General features: G+C 36.0%; 1 protein-coding gene and 1 long non-coding RNA gene across 4 annotated transcripts; both read right to left on the bottom strand.

Annotated features, from left to right (window-relative positions):
- LOC307167646 lies at positions 1-1,168 on the bottom strand. Its single transcript, XR_013822830.1, has 3 exons — positions 1,102-1,168; positions 317-373; positions 1-212 (listed from the first exon to the last, which is right to left on the bottom strand). It is a non-coding gene; the product is annotated as an uncharacterized lncRNA (long non-coding RNA).
- A 4,215-nt stretch (positions 1,169-5,383) lies between these two features.
- On the bottom strand, positions 5,384-16,999 carry LOC307167577 (E3 ubiquitin/ISG15 ligase TRIM25-like). Of its 3 annotated transcripts, none has more exons than XM_079886787.1 (7): positions 16,831-16,999; positions 11,099-11,643; positions 10,833-10,928; positions 10,395-10,628; positions 7,501-7,654; positions 7,343-7,402; positions 5,384-7,201 (listed from the first exon to the last, which is right to left on the bottom strand). In XM_079886787.1, exons 2-7 carry the CDS (start codon positions 11,552-11,554, stop codon positions 6,672-6,674), a joined length of 1,530 nt encoding a protein of 509 aa, XP_079742913.1. In that variant the 5' UTR covers positions 11,555-11,643; positions 16,831-16,999; the 3' UTR covers positions 5,384-6,671. The 3 variants fall into 3 exon arrangements, with proteins under 3 accessions (XP_079742913.1, XP_079742912.1, XP_079742914.1); XM_079886786.1 differs by having other exon boundaries at positions 11,099-11,661; positions 16,831-16,985; XM_079886788.1 differs by having other exon boundaries at positions 11,099-11,590; positions 16,831-16,937.
- Between the last annotated feature and the right edge of the window lie 1,027 nt (positions 17,000-18,026).

The following is an 18,026-nucleotide window of genomic DNA, read 5'->3' as shown; positions in this document are numbered from 1 at the left end:
TCAAAGGTATATTTAAGTACTTCAGGATACCTCAAGTTCTCAGTACGTGATTCCAAACATCATGGCACAAGCAGATGCAACTGAGGACAACTCATGTAAAACCTCAGTACCATCAATGACAATGCTGATGTCCAGGGGAGTGCTTAGACCATCACTTTCACAGAGCACAAAAACTGTCCAAGTTCTCTCTGTGCTTCATCTTTCTGGCCAATCTGAAAGACACACAAGCAAAAAAAAAAAAAAAGGAAACAATTCTTACTCAGAGAGTTAATTCATAAATTCAACTGCTCTTACCAAAAAGAGACCAATTACTTACCGTTATCTTCTGACTGGACTACAATGACTCCAAACTGTTGTCTTTCAACATCTGTATCTTAAAAAAGAGAAACACAGCAATCACCAACTTTCATAAAGAATATTAAAATGCATGGATATGCTTTTGCACCTAAGAGCCAAAAATTGTGCAAGTTTAGATATTTATAAATAATACGTTAAATAAGTTGGTGTAATTTGAACGTTTATCAATAATTATTTTCAAAGTTGCAAAGATGTCATGTCATACAGATTTCATAAAATAATGTATTTTGTGTAACGTATTATGTAATAGGTCATTGCGTGCGTGTATGCATGTTTAAACTTTTATGACGTAATCGGAACCTACTGCAGTGTGTTAAAACGTCAACAACGTAATTGATCAATCAAGTATTTACCATATATTTATTCTTTTAAGGTTATACAGTAGTATGTATATATGAGGCTACTGTCACTTTAAGAATTAACACACATACCAACAAAGACAAACTCGATTTTTTGGCAAATGTTTAAGACACAACCAAATGTGTTAAAGTGAATACTTGACTAGGTAGACATTTTCAATTAAAATAAAATATCTATGACCATTCAAACGCCATATGACACTAAAAAGAACTCAATTCAGTGCTGTGCAATATATTGATAAAGTGTAAATTCTCTGATGTCCACTTTGAATTCAAACTTTGAATTATTTGATAAAACACGTTTGCATTAATCAGTTAACTGATCCTCATGTGATTATAAATGTATGATAGAAACAAACTTAACTTAATTTGTAAGATTACTCACCATATGTAATTGTGTGTCCACCATGAGGTTATCCTGCAGCAGAAGATGATGATGGTCGAGAAGAATTGTGTCCGTGCGTGGTCACTCACGTGGCTTAAACAGAATGCAAACTTGTCATTTGATTTGAAGCATAATCACACCAACTTAACTGTTGCTTGACTCATTTTAAAGTATTAACCACTATTGCTACTTTATTTTTTCTCATTCACCAATGTTTCTACATCAATCAAATGTCAGAAACTTATGCAATCCACTCAATGAACGAAATGTATACACGCAATGTATAACGTTACAATCTCTACCGATAGTAACAATTATATACTATTTTAGGGTTTTTCCTGTATCAAAATGAGTTGAAGGTGGTAAAATCCTGCTTGGAAAATAGGTATCTGAACTTGGGCTGTCACGATTATTAAATTTGGTAGACGAGGAGTTTTACCGCGACGCGCTGTTTGAATGCTGAATGGATCAAATGATTGACAGCTGCAATGGAGGGAAGACGAGTTAGCGCAAACTTTAATTTAACGATGTAAAATTTCTTCTGTCCCTCACAACAAGATATGAAATGGCTTTACACCACTTAAATCATTATATTATAATTTGTGAATGATTGAGTAACAATATTTCTGATTATTTATCGCGACAGGCCTAATCTGAGCCTGTCTGAGTTTTGAGGACAGCCGGATAGGGCACGCCATTTGACGGAGGTGGTCGCCTTGTAATTCTCAATGCAGGAAAAACCCAAATAAATAATGTAATTAAAAGTCCACAAATTATCTAACGTAACTAACGTTACTTAAGTATCTATTATGGCTATCCATCGTTACTAGGCCTAACAGTTATAGCTAACATTAACTGTAGCCTACACTTGAAATATCAGATGACTCTGACCAAAATAAAACAGATATTCAACCAAACACATGCATGAATGCATTGAATTCTACTTTAATATTATACAAATGTATATCAACGGCGATAAAACTTAAATAAAACTTATTTTTAGGATTACTCACCAATACTAGTCTGTGGATCCGCAACGGTCTTCATACAGCAAAACAAGATGGCGGCCGAACAGAAAATTCTCGACCCAAGCTTGATGACGTCAGTAGTCACGTGGTTTGGACGTGGACGTAAAATTGTAATTTGATTTAAAGCAATTATTTTAAATTACACCCAAACAAATTGTTTTACTTCAAGACAAATAAACTCAATTACATTAGACCAACGACAAGCCAGAAAAGTGAATGTATTGAGTCAGATCAAGTATAAAAAGTTCTTTAAACTAATGACAAGCCATATGCACTTTTTAGAGTGTAATTCAGAAACAGTTTTTTTGATCCTACCATTTGTGCTATATATATAATTCTGACAAAATATTCTAATTTGTGCTTTTCCTATATCCCACCACTGAACAATATCCTCATAATTACTTTTCTGTTTTTTCCACTCCATCCAAAACACATTAAACTTCTCACAAAAAAGCACATCTTGTAGCAATTTCACATTAAAATGCCAGTAATAGCTATGACTTTGTGACTTTCTTACATTTATATCAATTAAACATAAATGGTGATCAGAAAACCCATTAGGACAAATTGTAGATTTTAAAATTCTATTACTTTTACTTGTATTAACATAGAATCGGTCTAATCTGGCAGTACTAATATGATCATGAGAAACCTTTACCCACGTATACTGCTTAACTGTAGGGTGTTGCTGTCTCCATACATCAACTAAATTAGAATTACTAATGACATCCTGTAAACATTTGGCAGAAGAGGGGTGAGGTTCTTCCCCATTTCTGTCCAAAGTAAAGTTTTCTGTACAGTTCCAATCACCCCCTAAGATCAACCATGCATTTTCATCACAACTTTGTTTTAAAAAATTAAATAATTTTTTAAACCCGTGTATCCTCTCCGCTCCATTATTTGATGCATAAATGTTAATAAAAACAAAAACCAACCCATTTATACTTCCTTGAACAGCCAAAATTCTTCCTCTTTCTATTTCATTAACAGACACATTAGTTATATCAATCGTCTTTGAAAATAAAATAGCAACTCCTCCACTAACATTTGTACCATGACTCATATATAAATCGCTTCTCCACCCTATTTTCCAATCCACTTCAATTTTCACATCACTATGTGTCTCTTGTACAAATGTTATATCAATATTTTTATTTTGTATATATTCATTTAAACATGCTCTTTTCTTACAATCTCTTCCCCCATTGATATTAATAGATCCTATTCTAAGGCTCTCCATGAAAAAAGAGGTAAGAAAAAGGGAAGAAAGCGAAAACAAGACAAAAAGGGATAGATAGTTCACCAATTGTGCTTCCTTCATGACTCAACTATAAAGAAATTAAAATAACTTTTTCTTTTCTCAAGTTTGTTACCATTTTTTTCAATCTGAATCTCTTTCTTCTACTTAGCTCTTCATAACCGACAGCCTTTTGTATTTTAATCACTGAAGCCAAAAACTTTTTCACATCAGGAAAAAAATCTTTTACTTCGACTTTTCTTCCAAATGTTTCATCAAGGAAATCATTTATCTCTTTCACAGTATACAACTCATTCTCGTCATAATTGGAGGGAATATCTGACATTTCAGAAATACAATCATCATCAACCATCTCTTCATTCACATCAGTGCTTTCAGAGAGCTGAGACAAGGGTATATCGAGTCGATTCTCAACAGTGTCTAATTCAACCAAACTTTCAAGAAGAGATTTTTTCGCGTCACTAGTCCCTGCCTCTTCACAACTCCTCTTCTTATTTTCTCCCCCACAATTATTTTTTTCCCCTTTTTTCTTCCCTGATTCCTTTTCAGCCGATTCCTTTTGGCCTATATTTTCAGTAGTGCTACGTTCGTTTTGTTCACGAGTGTTCAATTCACTTTGTTCTTTATCGGTTTCATTTGTCTCAGTTTCTTTACTTTTATCCGCATTCTCCGCTTCACCCTCGACCGCCTGTTCACTTTCATTTGTTTTATATTGTCCTCGGCTTGTGTTTTTTGCGGGCAATCCATTTTTTATGCCCGACATTACCGCACTTGAAACATTTCAAATGATTGGTATTCGCATAGATCATATACGATTTGTCTTCATGTTTAACCCGAAACGAGATGTCTAACGTCGGCGATTCTAAAACCATAAAACACTGCCGCCTAAAAGACAGCACATGTTTTAAAGTTTCCATTTTACACCCGAGTGGAATTAAAGTCATTCCACTTACTATTTTCCCGAACCTCTGCAGTTCATTTTCAATGCATATATTGGGTATATATGGTGGACAATTCGAAATGTTCACTCTTGACGACTGCGACACCAAAGGTGAAACAATAACAAACGCTCCACTTACCCAAACTCCGCTCACGATGATTTTACTCACAAAACTTTGATCCTTTAGGAACACCACCACGGCCTTGTTCATCCTAGAAGCGGATACAATATTTTCGAATCCAATTTGTTCTCCGATAGCGAGCACGTCCTCGACTGTCACACTAGCGTCAGGCACACACCTGACTCCATGGCGGAGCGACCCAGATGGAACTTCCATCTCTGCCCTCCGCCCGACACGAGAAAAAAACTTTTACCTGGCGACTATTTTTCCTCAAAATCTAAATTATTCAAATTAAACCTTTAACTAAAAAACATCAACAAAAAAAAAAAAAAAAAAAAAAAAACACAAAAAAAAAAAGAAAAAAGAAACGAGAATAGTAAAGGAAAACTACCCCCAGAAACGCTCCTCTCACCCGTGAGACGCTCACATTCCCCCCAAACTCCCAGCATGCACCAAGAGAGAGAGAGAGAGAGAGAGAGAGAGAGAGAATAAACATATTGTTTATGTGAAGCTGTGATTTTGCAGTTTTGTTGCTCTACTCTTTGTACTTTTGCTTAAAATCATAGTGTATCTCTCGACACCAATAATCAGTTGAATAGTTTGTAATAAAATACAGAAAATGTGTTTTTTTGTTTGAACTGCTTCTAACACACTTCCAGAAATCTGTGCGTAAAATGATTAAATCATTGATGAATTCATATTTTTTGTACAATGTCATTGGCATCAAACCTTTCAGAAATCATTTCTGTTTTAATAAGTGATGCTTCTTTGTTATAAGAACAGCAGGTTTTCATGGAGAAAATAATAATCACACACAATCTCACAAAGATCATGAATTCTGGAGAGAAAATATAAAACTGCCTTATTTTCATCAAATGATCACTACAATGCTATTAACACAAAATGCACCATTTCATTTGATTTTCTCTTTATTTGATCAAAATTACAACATTAATTAATAATTACATATTAACTGAAGAAAAGCAGAAACATCTGAAACAAACATTTCTACTACGTATTGACAGAAGGTCTGATAAAACTGTGCCTCTTTGAAAAGGTTTCTCAGCTTGTTGTCAACACTCTCTGCTTAATTATGAAAATCAACAATAAAAATCAAGCAAAATCAAAGTCATACTGCATCCAGAATCAACTCAGTCATCCAGTTGTAAAGAAATACGGCTCAATGTAATGTTTTAATATTAAGGAATTTTCAGTATTGATTTTTCACAGGTGTTTAATCAAATTATGAATTACACATTGCATCATGCTGTGTTTTAGGGTTAAAAGAAATGTCCATAACCTTACCATATAATGTCCAAACTAACTGATGATGATGAACTGTATTAATTATTATGAGCTTCAGTAAATAACCTTGCTGAAGTTGAGCACTTTCAGACGCCAAGATGATGAAATACACACAAAATTTTACCCTGATAATCCAGAGTTCTCGCGAGAGCACAAGTTGAATTTGCTCAGCGAGTCACTCTGGTGTCGAGTAATGATGCTCATTAAATATGCCCCTCGATCTGAGCTGCACCAATCACATCGGGTTATCTGATATAGGCGGGCCAGAGGCGAGCTAAACAGAAGACGACAGCGCTGTGACGTCCAAGTCATTAGTAAACATTGCAAGATGGCTATGGATGAACACCAGTTGTTTGAGACGGCTTTGGCCGCTACAATGAACGAGTTAGACTTGGCTTTTTATCTAAAACAGGAACAGAAGACGCCGCTCGAATCGCTCCTTTGCAAGAAGGACGTTTTTGCTGTTTTGCCGACCGGATACGGCAAGAGTCTAATCTACCAGTTAGCTCCGCTGGTAGCTAAGCATATGGGGTTTATTGTTGTGATTGGTCGTAGTGTTATCCAGTTGCGTGCAGTGAGATTTTCAAATGCATGCTTGGTGCCGCCCCTCGAGCTGGGCGATTTTCATTAGTCGACGCCAGACCATTACTCTTTTAGATTTAGGTCTGGATTTCCAGGCTAACAAAATTTCACTGTAACATCTGAATCTGAAAAATCTGATAATGAAAAGCAGATTTATTTACTGACATCAAATCTGAGAGTGTCGTAAGGTGTTTGTTATCTTTAAAACTAGAAAATACACTTTGAGTAAACTGTTTTACATATTCAGAACTCAATTTAAATGAATCTTTGATGTGTAAATGTAACTGTCAAACACAGTCATGTCGTTTTAAATGTATTTTTCTATAAATTATATTTTTAAATTCTGCTCTTTCTGATCCTGACAGATGAACCTTTTCCAGTTAGGAACGCAGGGTATAAGGGTTCAGTGAAAGTGGTCTGGACTCTGTGAAGGAGAGTCATTGTGTCAGAGACGCTGTAGAAGGACAGAGTTCCTGCTCTGTGATCCAGATACACTCCTATTCTGGAGGAGGAGACAGCGGGGATTAAGACTTGCTTATTAACATGTCTGACATAAAAATTCTGTTGATAGCGGGACAATCTCCATGATTTTTTGTTGGAGCCAAGTCCGCAGTCATCACTGTTTCCTTTACGACCAATTCCTTTGTAACAAACTGCTACAGCCCATTCCTTCCCACTGCACTCGACCTCCCAGTAACAGCGACCGCACAAACCCTCTCGACACAAGATGTAATGAAACACATCAAATCTCTCTGGGTGATCAGGATATTGCTGAGCTTTATCTGAATATGATACTTTTCTGTTCTCTTCTGACAGTTGGGTTTCTTTATGTGCTGTGTTTAGATCCAGCTGCAGTTCACAGAAATCTGAGGATAGATGCACACAAAACATGGAATTATTAAAATATATTATTATATTCTTTACTTTTACTATGCAGTTTTAACTGATATTCACCAATGAATATGTACAGTAGGCTATTTGTGTTTGTGAAAAACAGCTCAACTTACATTGCCAAAATGCATTTGGAGTCTTTGGTTCTGGAGTCTGTGCAACATGAACATTTGACACTATAAGGCGAGAAGAAACTCAACTGTAAAGTCAATATTTAAGTGTAATCACACATAGTATAAATGACATTTTATATTCCAAGGAAAATCATCCAGACCTTCTCGTGATATTCTGGCTGTTTGCTGTTGACAGACGTCCTCCAAAACCTCCTTAAACGCTGAGATTGAAATGTCTTTAAAAGACAGATGAGTGTGTTGAGTGAAGCTGGGAATGTCTTCAAATGTGGGTAAAACACACACAGACTGACAGCTCTGAAATGAGAATAATAATAATTCAGAATGAAAGGCACAGTATGTAAGTTTCGCCACTAGAGGTCTCTTATTCAAAACAGTAATAAAGGCGTTAAAGACTGTGGAATCATGGGAGTTGTCGTCTTCACCTCCACAGACGGGAATCCGACGGGAGTCATGACTCAGGCAGAAATCATGTTCATGGATGAGCGAATGTTTTAAAGTTTTAAAGTTTAAAGTTTAATTAATGTTACTGTGGTATGAAGCAGAGCGGGGCCGAGAGCCGCAGGACATTTTACCTTGCCGTCTTTATTATGCTTATATGACGCAGTCGACTGCTTCAGCTCCTTTCTTTTTGTTGTTTGTTTATTTTACGATTAAAGTTGTGTTTAACATCCGCCTCCTTCCTTAAACTTTGTTGCAGTTACATTTGATCTCTTAAATTCACATTATTTTATTTGATTGTAATGAAACAGTCGAAAGTATTGAATTATTACTCAAACAGGTCTCCTTATTTGACTAATTTAAATTGTGGAGTAACACAGCGCTGTTTTAGTTGGTCAAAACAATCATACTAAAATACATCTGAGAGTATTGAAAGTTTTGTTAATGATACTGTGTGCATTCGCTCAGTGGCTGGTATGAGACACGTGTTGCACATAGCAGTGAGCTAGATTGATGCTAGAATATTATATTAATAAAAGCTGGATGACTTGTGTTGCTAAATGGCATGTAATTAGACTAATTTTAAAATATATTACAGTGGAGAAAATGCTCTATTACTGTTTCTACAAATAAAGCTATTTCTGATTTTGCTATGTTAGCCACTTGACAAAATAGCATTGTCTCTGAGGTACAAACATGTTACTCGCAGTAAATCAAGAAAACAAGAGATTCAAACAATTTTTGAGACAAATCGCCTTGAGTTATATAACAACGATTCATTTTCTGTTTACAAATACAGTATATCCAAACAGTGGCTCACCTGTCTAATAAAACACTTCATTTATTAAAGCTTGTGTTTCCTACCCTGGTGAGTTCTCGCGAGAGCACAAGTTGAATTTGCTCAGCGAGTTACTCTGGTGTCGAGTAATGATGCTCATTAAATATGCCCCTCGATCTGAGCTGCACCAATCACATTGGGTTATCTGATATAGGCGGGCCAGAGGCGAGCTAAACAGAAGACGACAGCGCTGTGACGTAGAAGTCATTAGTAAACATTGCAAGATGGCTATGGATGAACACCAGTTGTTTGAAACGGCTTTGGCCGCAACACTGAACAAGTTAGACTTGGCTTTTTATCTAAAACAGGAACAGAAGACGCCGCTCGAATCGCTCCTTTGCAAGGACGTTTTTGCTGTTTTGCCGACCGGATACGGCAAGAGTCTAATCTACCAGTTAGCTCCGCTAGTATGGGGTTTATTGTTGTGATTGGTCGTAGTGTTATCCTATTGCGTGCAGTGAGATTTTCAAATGCATGCTTGGTGCCGCCCCTGGAGCTGGCCAATTTTCATTAGTCGACGCCAGACCATTAATCTTTTAGATTTAGGTCTGGATTTCCAGGCTAAGTGTTTCCATGGTTTCTATGGAAGTAAAACCGGAAATCGAAAGTAACGGATATATGACGTCATTTGATAGAAGATGCAATGATACCTGCCGTCACACTGGTTAAAATTGATTTAAACATAGTTTGAAACATTTGGGATAATGTAAGTACACAAGTCAACAACGTATAACATTGTTCTAGTGGTTTTGGAGTATTTTCATACAACAATAGTACATTTTGTGCCTTTAATTTGTGAAGCACAACAGATCTTTTCCAAACATAAAACAAGCACGGCACAACAGCGTTTCGTTTTATAAATGGTTCTCAGCATTTTTGTGTCATTACCTTGTAGGGCTGCAACGATTCCTCGTTTTAAAGGGATAGTTTAGTTTGAAATTAATTTTTGGTATGTTTTAGCTTACCTCAAGGGCATCCAAGATGTAGGTGTCTTTGTTTCCGCAGTAGTTTCAATTTTGATATTTTTAGGTCAAACCGTTCTTGTCTGTCAGTCATATAATGCAGGTCTGTGGTCACTGTCTCAAAGAGCATGCACAGAGAAGTCCAAATTAAACAATTCCCCATCGTCCAAATTAAACAATTCCCCATCGTAAGTACACATTGATGGCCTAAGACACGAAACGAGCGGTTTGTGTGAGAAAACGAACAGTATTTATATCGTTTTTACCTCTTGTACAAAACCACGTCCAAGTCGAGTACTCGATTTAAAAAAATCCTCGATTGAAATTTAAGTGGTGCTTTCACAGACTGAACCGCATTATTACACACCGTTTTCTAAGGCTACGCGATATATTTAAAACCATTTACAATCCTAATATAGCATAATGCTATTGTGAAATCACAAAGGCTGCGATTCAGTTAAATAAATATAAGCACTGTTTTTTAAGTGTAACAACAACTAACACCAGGCCGTTGGCGCCCTCTGCAGGCATTGTTATAGTAATGGACATAAATTAGGTTTATATTAGTTTATATCATTTATTTTACATGGTGTATTTTAGTGTTTTTCAATAAAAACCATATGATTACTTACTAATTATTATTGCTTGTTATTATAGGCCTATATTTGTATTTTAAGTCATTTTAAAGACTGTTGTTAACTTGGATCTATTTTTTTATCTGATTACTTGATTAATTGATGGAATAATCTGTAGAATACTCGGTTACTAAAATAATCAATAGTCACAGCCCTATTACCTTCAGACACTGGACCTGATCCTCATTAATCAGAAGTTTGTCAATCTCTGCTTGTGTTTTTCTGAGTTCTGTCAGCTCTTGATCCAGATGTTTGTGAAGTTCCTCTGCTCGATCTATCTCAGTCTTCTCCTGAGCTCTGATCTGCTCTTTAATCTCAGAGCGTTTCTTCTCAAGAGAGCAGATGAGCTCAGTGAAGACCTTCTCAATGTCCTCCATGGTCTCTAGCGCTGAACTCTGACGGAAACACAAAGATCTGATCATGGAGATCATAGTTCTGGCTAAAAACAATGCAATAAATGAGTGGCAGTCATAAAATGGACAGAAGTCTCAATAACATTGTGAGTTGTATGTCACGATTCTTATACAGTAGCAGTTTTTTAACCAATTTTTGGCTAGTCAAACAAACTTTAAAACTAAAGAACACATAAAGAAACATACTTTAAGAAGCTTCACAGCTTCACTGAGTTCCTGCTGACCTCTCTCTCGCTCCTGGATCAGCTTCTGACACGACACCTTTATCTCCTTTAACTCTTTCTGAGGATGTTCACATAAATAATAAAACAATACGCAAAAATAGACTCAACACATTTCCAGTACAGTAAAGGGGTGTAACATGTTAAATCAAAATTACAGCACATAAATGTATGCAATATAACAATAATATTAAAACAGTTTATGTATGTTTTTATTATTGTTGATATTACCTTTTTACTAGTCCATTCTGAATCCACAGACACCATGTTGTGGTTTTTATGACCGTCAACCATACACAAGTAACAAATACACTGACGATCATCCTGACAGTAAATCTCCAGAAGTTTCCCATGACTGAGACAGATGTTCTCCTGAATGTTTCTGGAAGCTTCGACTAGTTTGTGCTTCATAAACGCAGGAGATTGATAGTGAAGCTGCAGGTGAGTTTGACAGAAGGAGGCCAAGCACTGCAGACAGGACTTTACAGCTCTGTTCTTCTCTGTAGTGCAAACATCACACTCCACAGCAGCCGTTTGTAGGGACGTCTTCTGCAGCGTCTCCATCATCTCAGCTATCAGAGTGTTCTTCTTCAGTAGAGGTCTCTGACTGAAGCTCTCTCTGCATTGGGGACAGCGGTATGGCGGCCCCTGCTCCTTCTGGCCCCAGCAGTCAGTAATACAGCTCATACAGTAACTGTGTCCACAGGGAATCGTCACCGGCTCCTTCAGAGGATCCAAACAGACTGGACAGCTGAACTGATCCACATACGGACTCGCTGCAGATTCAGACATTTCTGTGCAGTGTTCAAAGATTAACAGATTCTCAGCTTCTGTAATAAGGGCTGTCTAGTAGGCTTGGCACGATAGTCGGTGTTACACGGTGTTCAGTCGCAACATCGGTTTCGTCACTTGCCCACCGCAGCACCGCAAAACATTTTTTTTAAAGCAATTACACTGTATCCGTATTTTCTGTCACCAGTTGACTAGCGTTGTATGATCACGCTCAACCATTCAAGCGCGACAAAACAAGAGACCGCGCTGTAAAGTCCTGCATATTACACACACACACACACACACGGGAAAGACGCGCGTCAGTATCGAGTTCACTTTTCGGCCTTGAACAAAACATAACACACACAAATAATGCCAAAATGTCCGTTTTGTTGTTGCGTTTTTCATGAATTAACGAATAACGAACCCACCATTCAAAACACTGTGGTTGAATCCGAAATCGCGCCCTATACCCTCAAATAGGGCGTTATTGTTCTCAACATGATCTCAAGCAGTGGAAAATAGAGGACACTGACAACGCGCTGAAATACAGGACCGAGCAGGTCATATTATATGAAACAAAGTCTCAACTTTCAAATTTGGTCAGTCAAACAAAAATAAAACAGGCCTACCGTTTTTTGGCTCTTTAATGTGTCGTGACAGATTGCCTCAGTTAAAGCCAAGTTCAAATCCACCGAAGTTAATAAATAATTCTTCTGACTGCTTTGTCGCACAAAAATGGTGGAACTTGATTGGTCAGATCGCATGTCAATCAAACTCAATACGAATGATGAATTGACGCCATGTAAAAAAAAAAAATTACATCACTCTAACACCCCCCACCCCCACGGTGAAACAGGTGTTACAATATATTCGGTTTCTGAAATATTTGGTTCCAATGGGTGGAACTACTATGAATATTCACGAGACCATAGCGTAGGCTACATGGGCGGGGCGACAAATACAAGCGAGTGGAACAGAAATTATTAGCATGAGCGCCTCAGATCGCGTTTTGTCTGAAACTACTCCTAACTGTTCGTTTCTCACGAATGACTGAGATTAAGCTTTTTAAATGTCTATTATTGCATGTTTAAATAAATATTTACATATATTCTTGTGTTTTGATTCTGTCTCCCAAAGTGGTCAGGCTATTATTGAAATAGCTTTTATATTATAGCCTAGGATGATAGCTCAAGACAACATATGGCTACTTGGAGTTGCATGTTGTTGCATGCTTTGAATGTTGCTTTACACTCAACTGAAAATCTTTTTGATACACAACTGCCAAAGGTTATCATAAATGTTAAGCTTCAGTTGCTTTAACAGTTGTTTTCTCTAGCAATGCTTTAGAACATTGGTCAAATTAAGTGATAATTATTTCAATTGTATTTATGTATACATAGCAAGGTCCAACTAAAGTAATTTTATACTCAGTTTGTGCTATTTGTACTTTTGAATGTACCATTCCAAAGGTAAGTGCACTTAATTGTAATAAAACAGAGACAAAACTCTAGCAAATTGATTCATTTAATTATTTTTTTTATTTGGCAAAGCCAAATTTCAAAATTTCTTTCATTGATATCATGCATGGGTGTTTATAAAATTACAAAATTAAGGGTGTTTGCATCTAGGGCAAATAAAAACCTCACTGTATAATATAAGACCTCATCTAAAAGTAGTATGCTTTGATCATGAAGAGACAGAGAAATCACTAAGTGTTGGACTTAACTCACCTCTCATTGTGAAGTTCTGTGCCCTTCTAAGGACATTTATTTATTTCTAGAAACACCATGAGGAACCTTTCCAGATTTTAACAATTAATACACGGTTTTAAACATTTCCTTATCTATATTTACAACCAAAATGACAAATTCAACAAAGATGGGTAGGTTTATTTATATGAATTGTGGTTGAGAGACTCATTATTCTTTTAAAACATCACCATAGCTAATTGGATGTTGAATGTTTCACAAACTATATGTACTGAAACAATTATTTACTGGCCAAAGCTGTGTACAATAGTAAATTGCACAGAAATAGAGGTCAGAAAAGACGTTTCTCAGGTGTGGTGGGATATGGACATATATTTAAAAAGTATTCTCATTTAAATAATATAATACATATACTTTTTATAATATAAAACAATATGCATAAAGTTATCTACCTATCCTAAATATGATATAGACTGTTTAAATTGATAAACAAAAACATCTGTTTTTTTTAAAACATTCATTCATTAACTCAAAATTATAGTAAGATACAGTGTCTTAAAATTACATATTTGATTCATATTCATCTGTAAAAACAAGAATGTTAGACAAAACATAGGATCAAGGGCAAAATTAATACAGAAGGACTAATAAAATATTGACTATATTATTCAAATATAAATATACCTTTCCTTAAAGGGACACTTCACCCATTTGCATTAAGCTTTGTATTGTTAGAAACCCAGTCATATATTATAATGATCGTGGATTTTTCCTTTATTTTTCCCTGAGATGGGAGAAATAAGGATTTAAGTGTTTTACTTCCTGCTTATTCTGACGTAAAAATCGTCATTTTGCGTCATAATAAGCAGGAAGTCACATTTCATTGAAAAGTGTAGAGACTACAAACACTAGCTCCTCATTATTCCAGGGGGCGCTCATGCTCACGCTACAGGCCTATCACAGATCAGTGGGTGGGACTTTACTCTCTGAAACTGAAAGCAATATCCTCCATCTTGTTTGAAGCTAAGCTAACAGGCGCTGTGGAGACAGATGTAAAGTTATGACAATAGCGGAGGGTAACGTTACTCAATATGATGTAGAAGAAGAGGATTTCGGAAGTCTGATGCTCGAATCAGGTGTTTGTGGCTATCAAGCCGCATTATAGCGAAGAGCAGCCGAGGCAGAAGACCTGCCTGCCGCGGACGAGGAGCCCGGACCGGCTCGAGTTAGGGCGGACTGGTGGCGCCGGTGATCTCACTACGAACCGCTATGAACACAGAGATAGAGTCCGTCTGCGGCAAAGAATTTCAACAATGACAATTTCTCATGCACGAAATCTCTGAATCAGACGAGCACACGGGCGTTTGTGTTGTGAATCAGACGAGCACACGGGCGTTTGTGTTGTGAATCAGACGAGCACACGGACGTTTGTGTTGTGAATCAGACGAGGACACGGACGTGTGTGTTGTGAATCAGACGAGGACACGGGCGTTTGTGTTGTGAATCAGACGAGGACACGGGCGTTTGTGTTGTGAATCAGACGAGGACACGGGTGTTTGTGTTGTGAACCATCCTAGTTTCGCACCGCATCTGACTGAACATCCAGGTAACGTTACCATGCATGCAATAATTCACCACTTCGAAAGAAATACAAATGAGGAGTAATTCACTATTGAGTTCGCCAACTAACTAACGTTAGATATTTTGTGTGAAATGAATTTCAAGCTCCGGTGGTAGCTAGCCTTATAGACGGAAGAGTGATTCATGCTGTTCTGGATTAGTGGGAGTGGCTTGCGCAGCTGTGCAATGTGGTGCATTGTGGGAGTTGTTGTCTTTCATACAAATGCGTCCTGAAGTTTCTTTCTTTCTTTCCTCGGTCAAGAAGGCACCAAATTCAAAATTTATTTTACATTTCGACTACATATATGACCCACTTTCAATAAAGATCAATGTTCCCATGGGTGAAGTGTCCCTTTAATATTTTGGTATACCCATGCCTTCTACACCAGTGTGTTTTTGTGTTTACTTGTTTACAAAAAGATGACATAAGAATGATAACATTACTAAACTGATAAGATGTAGGCCTAATTTTTATGATTAATGGTTAGTCATTATTATCAATTAATTTGACCACTGTTCTAAAGCATTGCTAGAGAAAACAACTGTTAATGCATCTGAAGCTTAACATGTATGATAACCTTTGATAAAGTAAAGGTTGTGTATCAAAAAGATTTTCAGTTGAGTCAGTATAAAGCAACATCCAAAGCATGCAACATGCAACTCCAAGTTCTTATGTTGTCTTAAACAATCAGCCTATAATTTAAAGGCTATTTTAATAATATGCAGACAACTTTGGGAGACAGAATAAAGACAAGAATATTTTTGTAAATATTTATTTAAACAGCAATCACACACCTTTAAAAATCCTAATCTCAGTCACTCATGAGAAACGAACAGTTTTATACCATAGAATGTCGGCGACAACTAATCTGGGAAAATTTGGAGAAATATGCCTTTATTGTAGGTCTTGCAACGCTTCCTACAGAATCAGTTCAGTTCAGGTAAACTCAGAGTAGCCTACTGAAACATATGCTACAAAACGATGAATTATTTATAAAATATACGCAAGTAGTTTAAGATTAACTTCGTTCAACTTTATTACCTGTTTGAAAGAAATAATCCATAAAACAAAACGAGCAGGCGCTCACGCTAATAATTTCCGTTCCACTCGCTTGTATTTGTCGCCCCGCCCACGCTATGGTATCGTAAATATTCATGGTAGCTCCACCCATTGGAACCAAATATTTCAGGAACTGAATATATTGTAACACCGGTGTTGTCACGAGTCGATTAACCGGTGGGAGAATATTTTCACCGTCACGTCTAGCCAAGAAAATCAGTTATTTGTCTTTTACTTAAGTGAAAGTATCGATAGTAGGATACTGACGAGATTTTACAAAATCCGAGTATAACCAAATAAATAATTTGAGAAAAGCCTAATCACAATTTGAATCACAATGTTTACATTTTTTAACTGAGGGGAAACAAATTCTGTTCTCTGCTGATCAACTGCAGGCTGTAAATGCTGTTGTATGCTGTCAATAGAGCTTAACTTGTATTTATGCAGAATAGTCTTATTAGTCATGATCACCACTGAAATAGGTTTGTATTTTTAAACAATCTTCGAAAACGTAAAGAGTAAAAAGTATAGTTTTGAGGTAGGCCTATGTAATCGAGTATTTCAATTCAATAGTAGGCTAACTCACTTATGTTTTCATTAGACAACTAAATACAAAAACAATTGTTTAGCAATGAAGTACAAAGCAACATTTTGTTTCATCAGGCCTGTTACAAGTTACAGCATTAGAAAAACTGTACACAAATACATACACAAATACATATTTGCACGCGTTTTTTCAAAAAAAAATAAAAATAAGCAGACAACATGATAAAGTCATAATCTTTGGATGAAGTCCTTACCTCGACAGAAATTCAACTCAAATATGACTTGCGTTAAAGCTTATAAAGCTTTTGACATAAGAGCAGCGGTGTTGATCTATAACAGAGGTTGAATCACTTCTTGTGTAGAGGAGAAATAGCCTAAGTTTCATTTCTCTTGAATTCAAACACTTCCTGGTTCTCATCGCATAAACAAAATGGGCGTGTGTTCTGTGTGAGACAATGAGAGAAAGAGGAATAAAATGTATATATTCCCCTGATCGACTGGTTAACATTATTTAACTGTAATTATTAAACTTAGACATTTATATAAAAGAAATGTGTTCTAGACTCAAAAAAACAAAAAAACAAAAACAAACAAACAAAAAAAAAAAGCCCACAATTGACCATCATGAAGTAGTTTAGGCTATCTTGTACTGGGATAATGACCCTCTAAGCTCTTGGGTTAAACTTATCACAGCTGACATTTGATTTCTGCTGAATATATAAAATATGACTGATATGTTTGATGATCTAATGTAAAATACTAAATGAAGTATTTAATGTAAATCTATGTATATTTTGTATTTTTAGATAAATAATTGAACAAAGACAGATTAAATGACAAAATCTCAGTCAAAGAAATTAATCTGAATTACACTACAGTTCTCTAAATTATACATAAGCCTGTATGTTAGCCGAAGGAATGTCATAATAGTAATAAACTATGAATTTAGATTAAAATGCTGCACTTAATAAACTGTATTTCTCAATGTACATTTCTGAAATGCACTTTCTGTAAAGCTGCTTTGAAACAATATGTATTGTGAAAAGCGCTATACAAATAAATTTGAATTGAATTGAATTGAACTTAATTGGTTTACAAGTTATGATAAATAATACAGATGTCTGAATGTGCATCTAATTTATTAAATTATTAAATAACGATTCCATACATTATTGAACCGTTATTTATAAATTTACTAATTTGTTAGTTCTAGACTTAGACACACAATTGAAGATCATGAAGTAGTTTATCTCGTCCACTACTGGGATAATGACTCTCTGGAGAGAAAAGCTCTTGGTGATAAAAACTGATCACAGCTGACATCTGATTTCTGATGAATATGTAAAATATGTCTGATATAATTTTTGATGATTTAATGAAAAAGAATAAAGTAAATATTTCATGTAGTAAATATGTGTTTTGACAATTTATTTAAATAATTGAATAATTA

Source organism: Squalius cephalus (assembly GCF_949319135.1).
Source record: "Squalius cephalus genome assembly, chromosome: 11".
NCBI lineage: Eukaryota > Metazoa > Chordata > Actinopteri > Cypriniformes > Leuciscidae > Squalius > Squalius cephalus.
This window is presented reverse-complemented; position numbering and strand designations above follow the sequence as displayed.

Bases quoted from the DNA above. Each gene is read 5' to 3' on its own strand.
- LOC307167577 (XM_079886786.1), bottom strand. From the start codon at position 11,659: ATGTCTGAATCTGCAGCGAGTCCGTATGTGGATCAGTTCAGCTGTCCA. The intron at 10,629-10,832 runs GTATGTTTCTTT...TGTTTCCGTCAG, and splicing joins AAGCTGTGAAGCTTCTTAAA to AGTTCAGCGCTAGAGACCAT. The intron at 7,403-7,500 runs GTCTGGATGATT...CTCGCCTTATAG, and splicing joins AGCCAGAATATCACGAGAAG to TGTCAAATGTTCATGTTGCA.